This window comes from Drosophila melanogaster, chromosome X (assembly GCF_000001215.4).
Source record: "Drosophila melanogaster chromosome X".
Lineage (NCBI taxonomy): Eukaryota > Metazoa > Arthropoda > Insecta > Diptera > Drosophilidae > Drosophila > Drosophila melanogaster.
Window position 1 is genome coordinate 4,101,298 of NC_004354.4, and position 9,846 is coordinate 4,111,143.

At 45.3% G+C, this 9,846-nt stretch overlaps 4 protein-coding genes across 8 annotated transcripts, besides 1 other annotated feature; 3 read left to right on the forward strand and 1 right to left on the reverse strand.

Moving 5' to 3' along the window:
• The first annotated feature begins 20 nt into the window (after window positions 1-20).
• CG15375 (uncharacterized protein) lies at window positions 21-1,698 on the forward strand. Its single transcript, NM_131921.3, has 3 exons — window positions 21-413; window positions 490-796; window positions 1,167-1,698. Exons 1-3 carry the CDS (start codon window positions 111-113, stop codon window positions 1,256-1,258), a joined length of 702 nt encoding a protein of 233 aa, NP_572149.2. The 5' UTR covers window positions 21-110; the 3' UTR covers window positions 1,259-1,698.
• On the reverse strand, window positions 1,658-2,900 carry Xpac (Xeroderma pigmentosum group A-like). The gene is made up of 2 exons (NM_057518.4): window positions 2,665-2,900; window positions 1,658-2,599 (listed from the first exon to the last, which is right to left on the reverse strand). Exons 1-2 carry the CDS (start codon window positions 2,820-2,822, stop codon window positions 1,867-1,869), a joined length of 891 nt encoding a protein of 296 aa, NP_476866.1. The 5' UTR covers window positions 2,823-2,900; the 3' UTR covers window positions 1,658-1,866.
• A 144-nt stretch (window positions 2,901-3,044) lies between these two features.
• brn (brainiac) lies at window positions 3,045-4,494 on the forward strand. Its single transcript, NM_057553.5, has one exon. The coding sequence runs from the start codon at window positions 3,189-3,191 to the stop codon at window positions 4,164-4,166; it is 978 nt and encodes a 325-aa protein (NP_476901.1). The 5' UTR covers window positions 3,045-3,188; the 3' UTR covers window positions 4,167-4,494.
• A 321-nt stretch (window positions 4,495-4,815) lies between these two features.
• On the forward strand, window positions 4,816-9,684 carry cib (ciboulot). Of its 5 annotated transcripts, NM_001297923.1 has the most exons (5): window positions 4,816-4,976; window positions 8,198-8,212; window positions 8,392-8,527; window positions 8,600-8,713; window positions 8,855-9,339. In NM_001297923.1, exons 3-5 carry the CDS (start codon window positions 8,392-8,394, stop codon window positions 8,992-8,994), a joined length of 390 nt encoding a protein of 129 aa, NP_001284852.1. In that variant the 5' UTR covers window positions 4,816-4,976; window positions 8,198-8,212; the 3' UTR covers window positions 8,995-9,339. The 5 variants fall into 5 exon arrangements, with proteins under 5 accessions (NP_001284852.1, NP_726908.1, NP_726909.1 ...); NM_167001.3 differs by lacking the exon at window positions 8,198-8,212; NM_167002.3 differs by lacking the exon at window positions 8,198-8,212 and having other exon boundaries at window positions 8,866-9,339.
• Window positions 9,685-9,812: 128 nt separating this feature from the next.
• Window positions 9,813-9,846: part of a mobile genetic element that runs on past the window's edge.

Below are 9,846 nucleotides of genomic sequence, written 5' to 3' on the forward strand. Positions count from 1 at the left end.
CATTTCTGTCATTAGCTCGTTATTAGCTGTCATATCTCAGTCCAATTCACAAGGTGTGCTAAAATTCCTGGTCTGAAAATCCAGATTGAATATTATTATATACTACCAAAATGGAAGAACAGAATGTTGACGAAACGAAAACCAATCCGCTGTCGCGAAAACTAAAGTTCTCCGGTATTTGTAAGCTAACCGATGAGGAACTGTCGCATCTCTACAAGCTCGACGAGCTGACAGACGAGGAGCTGGCTTCCGTGGACCTGAAGAGAAGCTCCTTGATCGATGACTATCGTCTTCTGCACGAGGTTTCGATGATGAGGCAAATGGAGAACGAAGCCGCAAAGCCCCCAAATCCCCCAGAACCCCCAAAGCCCCCAAATCCCCCAGAACGCCCTAAAGCCCGTAAGCTTCTTCATGTGGGATTTGTACGAAAAGCTAGAGCATTGGGTTTACATACCCAAGAAGGTATATAAATTTAATTTGCTTAACAAGTTCGTCAAGGTCATGAGTTTCGAGGAGGAGCCTGGGACCATCTTCACCGAGGAGCAGTTGCGGCTCGATTCGAACTACATGGAGCTAAACAGCGATATATTCCGCCTGGAGTCCTTCTACAATTACCTGGACAGCATGTACGTCAGCGGCAATTCCAATAGAGCAATCGATTTGGTGATGTTTGGCATCCACCGTTTGAACATCAACATTCTGATGAATATCCATAAGTTCCATACGCCAAAGAAAGCACATCAGCTCCCGGTGCATTATGATTGTAACAAATTTCAAATAAAACTTTGCATTCCCAGTTCAATTTGTTGTTTAATTATTAATTATAACTGTAACTTTACTTCTTGCTTATAACTAAACTTTACTGCCAAATTCTAAATTTTTTGCCAAATTTTCGCATTTTTGAAACCATCATGAAAATGTAAAAAATGGTCTAAACTTAATGGCCTGTAGCCAAGGTACCGCCTTATATACCCTCGCGGAACGCCTCCAACCCGGGATTTCACCACCGATTTTTCCGGAGCACCCGGACATATCGCTATGTTACAATCAGTGTTGCTAGCAACTATCTTCCAGATACAATTGCGGGTGCTGGCGCCCTTACAACCGCGTAGGTTGAGAAAAGGAAATCACAATAGCCTTTAGTAGCTGTTGAATTAGTCTTCCAGAAGGCAGTCAGAAGTTCCAGGCATTCGAACAGCAGAACCTTACTGTTCACACGTTTAGAAGTTTTAAAATAGGTGGCTTAAAATTCCAGTAAAGCATCATAATATCCCGGCTTATGTGTGTCCAACATGGATAACATGCGCTTTACGGACGATCCCACTGGTGAGGGGCGTACAATTGATGGATTGAATCAGATCCCAGCTGAAAAAAAGTTTATATGGAACATACCCAACAAAGAGTACACGTTTAAACTGCTTAAGCAGTTGGTCAATTAGATGCGTTTCCATGTGGATCGCCGTCTGCGGTCGTTATACGATCGTCTAGAGTACATGTTCGTCGGTAGCGATCTCAACTTGGCCAAGCGCCGTCTTGAGATGTTCGCCAGATGGCAGAATAAATAATTCCACGCAATGTGAAGCCATATAAAACGCGACGTTATCTAGGAGAAGTGTTGAAATGCACCAGAATCTTGTATTTTAAACCAAATTCCAATCACATTTTAGCACTTAATTCATGCGCATTTGTGTTTAGTTCAATTACATAATTCACTTAGAATTCACTAAACTATGTTTTTAATGTAACATGAGTTTACAGAGTAAGGAACTTAAGATGGGGGCAAAAAAAAAAAAGATTTTCAGTTTTCGATGGCTTCAGATCCAGTCAGCGCTTGGAGGAGGCTTGCTGTGTGCTCTGCACATCGCCCTACATCTTCTCGTAGGTCTCGCTGTACGGACAGGTAATGCAGGTGTGGGTGTAGGTGTCCTCCTCTTCATCGTAGGTGTCCGGCCCGAACTCGTGCTCGTGAACTTCGTGCGTCTTCTTGGTGTAGATGCTGCTGCGCACCTCCATGCGCAGCTGCTTCATCTTCTTGTTGTACTTGCGCGCCTTGCCCTCCTCTCGCTTGTCCTCGCGCGCCTCGTGCTGGCGCACCAGCTCCTCCTCGCTACCCCAGACCTCCAGGGCGCGCTGGTGAATCTGCAGATGCAGATACAGCTTCATCTCGCCCCAACGTACGTTGTGCGGATTCTTGCGGCTTATGTACCGCAGCTTGGGCTCCCGCTTGTCGAAATCGCAGTCCTTCAGCAAGTACTCCGCCTTGGCCTCGGTGCGGGTAATCAGCGCGTAGCGCTCATCCTTGTCCCGGCACTTGTCGCACACCGAGTGTCCGAAGTTGTTGAACAAATAGGAGTCGGCGAACATGTCGCCGCACTCCAGGCACTCCTCGTACTGCACTGGTATAGCAATGGCGTCGTCCAGGATCGGCGGGGCCTCCTCCCCGGACTTATTGAGGCCCGCTGGGCCCACGCCCGTGGGCATAACAGGCTGTTCGAGCAGGAAGCCCCCGCCGGAGTCTATGTACTTGGTGCCCTGCACCTTGATCACAGAGCTTCCCTGGCTGAGCGCCGCCTCCGGATGGGTGCCACCCTCCTTGTTGCTGTCGGAGATTGGACTACCGGTTAGGTATAATCGCTCGGGAGTATTGGTTAATGGATAGCCCACCTGGCCAGCTCCTTGAATGGATGCGAAACCAACTTGGCCTCCCGCAATTTCTGCGCCTTGGCCTGGTTCCTTTCGATCCGCGCCTTTTGGGCATTGGTCAGCTTGGACTTCTTCTCCGCCGGCGGAGCAGATTCGTTGGTAGAGACCTCCGCAGACATGGCGATTTCACAAGTTTTAGTTTTTTGTGCGCGCAACTTCTCAGAAATTTTGTTTATAAAATGCTTCTTTTTGCCGATTTGTCATTCCACGGAAATTTGTTTGTTCAGTGCAGCCAGCTTTTACGCGGAGAAAATAACTGTTATTGGCGGAAATGTAAAAATACGTGAAAAGAGTTTTTTTCTTTTACATATAAATAAATCAATGTCACACTTCTCATTCAACTGTAAAACAATTTTTTAGATTTGTAAGCACTCAATTTGAATGCTTTTAGTCTTAGTTATTTTATTTTTCGTACGGTAGATGGGCGTTTAGTATTTTAACCGCATCACGGTCACACTGGCGGATTTGTTTTTATTTTGGTCGCCATGCAAAGTAAACACCGCAAACTGCTGCTGCGCTGCCTCCTGGTGCTGCCCCTCATCCTTCTGGTGGACTATTGCGGCCTGCTGACCCACCTGCACGAGCTGAACTTCGAGCGGCACTTTCACTACCCGCTGAACGATGACACTGGATCTGGGTCCGCATCCTCTGGACTGGACAAGTTCGCCTACCTGCGAGTGCCCTCGTTCACGGCAGAGGTGCCGGTTGACCAGCCTGCGCGGCTCACGATGCTCATAAAGAGCGCGGTGGGCAATTCGCGACGTCGGGAGGCCATTCGCCGGACTTGGGGCTACGAGGGTCGATTCTCAGACGTCCATCTGCGTCGCGTGTTCCTGCTGGGCACGGCCGAGGATAGTGAGAAAGACGTGGCTTGGGAGTCCCGCGAGCATGGCGACATTCTGCAGGCGGAGTTCACGGACGCCTACTTCAACAACACGCTGAAAACCATGCTGGGTATGCGCTGGGCTAGCGATCAGTTCAATCGCAGCGAGTTCTATCTTTTCGTGGACGACGACTACTATGTTTCGGCCAAGAACGTGCTCAAGTTTCTGGGCAGGGGGCGTCAGAGCCACCAGCCGGAGTTGCTGTTCGCCGGGCACGTGTTTCAGACATCCCCGCTCCGCCACAAGTTCAGCAAGTGGTACGTTTCGTTGGAGGAATACCCCTTCGATCGGTGGCCACCGTACGTGACCGCCGGCGCGTTCATTCTGTCGCAGAAGGCACTGCGCCAGCTGTATGCCGCCAGCGTTCACCTGCCGCTCTTCCGGTTCGACGACGTCTACCTGGGCATAGTGGCCTTGAAAGCGGGCATTTCCCTTCAGCACTGCGACGACTTCCGCTTCCATCGGCCGGCGTACAAAGGTCCGGACAGCTATAGTTCGGTGATAGCCTCGCACGAATTCGGCGATCCCGAGGAGATGACGCGGGTATGGAACGAGTGCCGATCCGCCAATTACGCGTAGCAGCAAGAACAGGCAGGACTGAAGAGCGCTGCAGATTGTACATATATACGAACGAGACAGCACCTAGACAACAGCCTTATAAAGTATATTAGGAGCAGTGGATGATACCTCAACCGTTCAGTGAGACTTTAAACCAAGCAGCTGGTGCTAATAGTGCAAGATCGCAAGAGTAATTCAATTCTAATTGTAAGCGTAATGATAAAGCAGTTGATTCAATTCGTATATATAGAGATTATGTGCAAATGTCGGATAACGTATGTGTGGTCTGATACCTTTGAATGCAATATAAAGTTGATTAACATAGGAAAGCGAATAAAAAACTTAAAATAAATGATTGGCTTGCATTTGAGCAAAGTTTAAAATTGCCGCGCTTTTGCATGGTGTTTGTATCAGCTAGATGTGGTTCGTGTCTCTGCTAAATGAATCGTGTCTAATTCACAGTGAATGTGTTGGTTGATACATGGTGGTTGTATCAGCTAGGCGTGGTTCGTGTCTCCACTAAATGGACTGTGCCAAATTCGCAGTGTGACCATATATAATAATACCACCCAGGCCCAGTGTGACCGTGCAACCGCCCAGCAAAAATGACACAGCCACGCAAACGCGATAGTATCGCGGCCGTATAAAAAGCGGCGCTCACCGCCGAGCGCCAGTATTAAATTTGTGACGTCAAGAGCTCCGCTTCGCCACCATCGAAGGCCCAGCTTCGCCAAGTGTACAGCTATACATAGAAACATATATCAGGCCGACCCCGCCAGCATCCCAGCTTAGTAGTCCGCTTCGCCAATCCAAAAAAAAAACTAAATCAAGGTGAGTTTCATTTCTACTTGCAGATTGAAATTTTTATTTTTGTCAATTTTCGTTGATTTCGTTAAGTTTGGGGGATCGCCGGTAATTTCGTTTTTGCCATTGTAAGATGCGGTGGGGGTAATGGGGAATCCTAACTGGTTTTTGTTGACTGCGCTTCTTCGTTGATTGCGAAAATGGCAGCGGATTTGTTATAAATATTTATTGTGCTTGTCTAGTCCGTTACTTTTTCATCTTTCTCCTCGTTTCCATTTCTTTTCTGCTACTTTGTAACTTTTTTCCGCAGCTGTTGAAGCGCTTTTGTCGTCGCCCCTTTTGTTGACTATTATTTTTTGTTTTTTTTTTGTGTGGCTCAAACTTTAGATTTGCGCGTGTGTGTGTGCGAGTGCCGGCCGGCATTTTTAACTTCTTTTTTTTCCGCCGTCTGCTTGCCGCTGTGTGTATGCATGTGCATGTGCATATGTGTGGGTACTTGGGCGGGGCGCATGTGTGTCTCTGCCCAATATCCTCCCCCACAGTGAGCGGCACGAGAAAAGTGTCCTGCAAATTAATTAATTCATTTAGTGCCTTGGGTATCGCAGACTACAAATATTGCAGTCGAGGAACTTGGAATTTGAATTGTTAAAGAGGCGTTGGCGAAACTCTCGCTACTCCAAAGTAGAGCCATTTTTTAAACAACTAAGTTCGAGCACTTCTTGCTGGCGAATTGGCAACGAAAAGTGAACTGGGAAAGATAGAAAGATGGGATAGATGTACATATGCACATTTCACAAGGATGAAGTCACTATCTGTGCGACCTCGACTGTGCGATGTGTGTGCTGGCGAGTGGCGAATTGTGCTGGGCGTGGTGCTGTGTCACTTGGATATCCAATATCCAGCGATTTTGAAATTGAATATATGACTAAACGCAGCCGCCTGCATAAAATGTGTATATAATGTGCGCAACAACAAAGTGCTTAAAATTCATTGCAAGTCGCCGATTGCGCCTCCCTTTCGTTCTGTCTACCCCCCTCTCTTTCTCATTGTCTATCACTAGCTACACACACACACACACTTGTGCATTTCTGCAGGAGATGAGGGTGTAAATGCAAAGCGGACGTGTCTGTCATTTCTCATTTCCCCATCTCTCCGGCGCTCCAGCTCCTTTGCTTTGCGCTCTCTCCACCCTTTCTTCTCGCCTCCTTTTTGCACTCCGTTCGTCGGCTGTTTGCCACGCATCAGCGGCTTTGACTCATTTTATTTTACATACATATGTATGTAAGTCTGTTAAGTACGTATGTACGTGTAAATGTGCATATTCATATTCTTATTCCCAAAAAAATTTCAGTGTCTTTTGTTTTTAACGGTCTCTTGGCGCCGTCTCACTCACACCCCCGAAAAGAGCCAAAAGATTTACATATGTATGTATATCTGTTAGGGAATTAACCAAAACAGGAAGAAAGAAAGCAAAAGAAAAGCTTACAAAGTCGGGCGAAGAAGAAGCACAGCTGTGTGGGCAACGATAAATTCACCAGCAAACATATGCACATATGTACGTACATATCTATGTTTGGATGTATGCAATGTGCGGTGATTCATCAACGGCTTTTAAGCGGGACGACCATATTTCGAATTTCGAAGTTGGAAGTTGATTCACGGCGAACTTCATTGCCCCCACCCCCGTGAAAATCACCCCCTCGCCGCCCCGAATCGCCATAGCTCCCACTTTGTATGTATGCGACGTTGTTGTTGTTGTTGGCCTCTCCTTTGTTCGGTGCAAGGAGCTGACTAATAAGACACTCGTTTACACGATGACCAATTAATCGAACTTTAAACGGAGCGATCTAAAACACCATCGATCTACGTATAGGAATAGTTTCCCAATGAGTTTACATATTGAATCTTTATTGTTCAGTTGCCGTTTTCTCATTATTGGCTCATTGCTGTTATTTTGGTACCGATAAAGAATTGTGAGCAATTCAGCAGCATTATCAGAACAAAGATTGGCGGGCCAAATAATGTTGAATTAATCATCATCACTTACTGCAAATCAATTGATTTTTGGATTGGTCATAGTATTTGTATCGGAGTAAGGAATATTTGTGGGATTGCAGCAAGTCAGGCCTAGATTCGTGATAAAAGTGCTGCATGAACCGAGCGGACTACGATACGATTTTGCGCCAGGGGAAGTGGAAGTGGGGAGAGCGGGAAAATCGGCGGCCGTTAGTCAGTTAGTCAATCAACGTGATTGGCCAGCCGCTTGAGGCGCAGCTTTCCGACCATTTATGGCCATAAATGTGCAAATAAATAAATATATAGATTCGCGATGCCTTTTCTCCGCTTCTCTGCTTCTTCTCCGTTTTGCTTTTGGTGCGGTCGCTGCCCTTGTACCGATTGCATTTTAGCGCAGCTGTTCCATCGAATGCAATGCAGTCCCAATCCGACTGATGACTTGATACCAATAAGATATCGGTGCACAAAGAGGATTCTTTGTCCGGCGCAACTCTGATTGGAACTCGGGGGGCATGCTATGTGGCACGCACACTCGAATTTCGCAACTAAAAATAAACGTGATAAAATGCAGTTTAACCGCTCGACCAAGTACACATGTCTTCTGATAAGAATGCCAGTGCTAAAAAACAAAGGCCAAGAACGGCAGCAAAGCGAATTGGAGTCTTAATCTGTTTCCAGTTGGAAAGGTTCGCTGAACTCCTCGCTCTCTCCGCTCCGGACCGTTTCCTCTTTCTTTCTCCCTCCTTCTGATAGGAACACACACTAGCATGACTCGTCCTTGCTGCGCCTGTGTGTGTGTGAGTGTGTGCGTGCCTTTGAGTCATCGTTATCGCCCCACATTTCTCCACATGGCTATCGCTTGAGAAATCAACGGTCAACAAAGAGATATTACGTTTCTGTTTAAAGAAAATGAATTATTTATTAAGGCGCAACACAGTATCAACAAAAGCAAACAGTGAAGAGCAACAAATTGTCAATCGGAAAGTTGGCTTCCCCTTTCTCACCAATAACATCGATATCCTCTTCCGGCTTGGCTCCAATTGGATTTGTTGTTTCTAACTTGAAATGTTTACATAGGGAATTCGTTTGCTTTTCAATTGTTAATAAGGTAACAAAAAGGCGATCCAAGCCAAACAGTAATTGTAACAGTAACTTTTTGTATGCTTCGTTTGTTGTATTCCTTAAATTCCTTTTTCCCATGAACTATTAATTTAGTATCAATATTCTTTAAGACTTTGCTATCTAAGGTGAAACCACTATCATAATTCCCATATCAATTGGTTGTGTCAGCAAACTGAAACGAAGATCTTAACTAGTGATCGATCAGCAATTAAAGCTACAAGAAAAATAAATGATCCCAAAGAATAGATACGTTTACTATCAAGGCAAGTAATTTAAAATTCATCAAAAAACTTTATGTGTTCAGATGGCCGCCCCAGCACCAGCACTCAAGGATCTGCCCAAGGTGGCCGAGAACCTGAAAAGCCAGTTGGAGGGATTCAACCAGGACAAACTGAAGAACGCTAGCACCCAGGAGAAGATCATTCTTCCCACCGCCGAAGGTGAGTTGGCTATTGTTGGTTGGTGAAAGGCCGAAACCATGAACACCGAAATCTAATCCCCCTGACTCACAGATGTGGCTGCCGAGAAGACCCAACAGTCGATCTTCGAGGGCATCACCGCTTTCAATCAGAACAACTTGAAGCACACGGAGACCAACGAGAAGAACCCGTTGCCCGATAAGGAAGGTGCGTTCATTGTAGGCCATCTAGTATGTTGCATATTGTACATACATATGGTCCGGCCATAAAAGGCAGCCTGCCTTAGATGGCCAATGCAGGCTCTATAATTGTGTTGTTATTTCTCTATTTCTCAACCTCAAATTGCAGCCATCGAGCAGGAGAAGGAGAAGAATCAGTTCATCGCCGGCATCGAGAACTTTGATGCGAAAAAGTTGAAGCACACCGAGACCAATGAGAAGAACGTGCTGCCCACCAAGGAGGTGATCGAGGCCGAGAAGCAGGCTTAAAATGGGGGCTCCAATGTGGTCCACTCCGATCCGAGATCCGAGATCTGAGATCCGATCCGATCCGATCCTCAGTCACCCCATCTCTCTTTTTCGACTCGCCGCATCTCACTCTTTATACGTATAAAGCTATTCCCTCTCATTTTTCAACTGCTACCAAGTTATTCGAACCGCTGCGCATGCGCGTGATAGCAAAAGTATTTTACTATTATCGTATTTCGGTTGTCCGTTTTTTTTTTTTTTGCAATATTTTTACACATATATATATATATTTTTTGTATTAACAAGCAAGAGAGCCAGTCTCATTCCTACAGCGTAATTAACATAAAATAAACATTCGTCTATCCCATATATATTTGTGCATAAATGTTTCCAAAACACACGACAAACACACACATCATCATCGGAGGAAGAATAAAACGCAGATACAAAGCAATACGACAGCCAACTCACTCAGAACATTTACACAAGAAAAGACAGCAAATATATGAGAAATACTTTTTAAAAGACACGCAAAACGTATGAAGCGTATAAAACAGAAAAACAAAAAGAAATACGGTAGAAAAGCATCTATATAAAGAGTATGTGTAATTTTTTAATGAACTTTTTTTTATATACTTTACATACGATATATTTATACTGGGAAAAATAAAAAAAAAACATAAATGTAACATTTTATAACAAAAACGTACTAAAACTGCACCGACTTTTGCTTTCTTCGGGGGCGGAAAACTCTCAAACAATAAAAGAAACACAAATGGTTGTAATACGGGAAGTATGAACTCTTGATTCGTGGTAAATATACAAATATTTGCTTAAATCAAAGACACTAGAATAACAAGATGCGTAACGCCA

Coding starts and splice junctions, on each gene's coding strand:
- cib (NM_001297923.1), top strand. CDS start 8,392: ATGGCCGCCCCAGCACCAGCACTCAAGGATCTGCCCAAGGTGGCCGAG. Junction 8,528..8,599: donor CATTCTTCCCACCGCCGAAG/GTGAGTTGGCTA, acceptor CCTGACTCACAG/ATGTGGCTGCCGAGAAGACC. Junction 8,714..8,854: donor CCCGTTGCCCGATAAGGAAG/GTGCGTTCATTG, acceptor CTCAAATTGCAG/CCATCGAGCAGGAGAAGGAG.
- Xpac (NM_057518.4), bottom strand. CDS start 2,822: ATGTCTGCGGAGGTCTCTACCAACGAATCTGCTCCGCCGGCGGAGAAG. Junction 2,600..2,664: donor CCATTCAAGGAGCTGGCCAG/GTGGGCTATCCA, acceptor AATCTCCGACAG/CAACAAGGAGGGTGGCACCC.
- CG15375 (NM_131921.3), top strand. CDS start 111: ATGGAAGAACAGAATGTTGACGAAACGAAAACCAATCCGCTGTCGCGA. Junction 414..489: donor AAGCCCGTAAGCTTCTTCAT/GTGGGATTTGTA, acceptor TTGCTTAACAAG/TTCGTCAAGGTCATGAGTTT. Junction 797..1,166: donor AATAAAACTTTGCATTCCCA/GTTCAATTTGTT, acceptor TTAGTCTTCCAG/AAGGCAGTCAGAAGTTCCAG.
- brn (NM_057553.5), top strand. CDS start 3,189: ATGCAAAGTAAACACCGCAAACTGCTGCTGCGCTGCCTCCTGGTGCTG.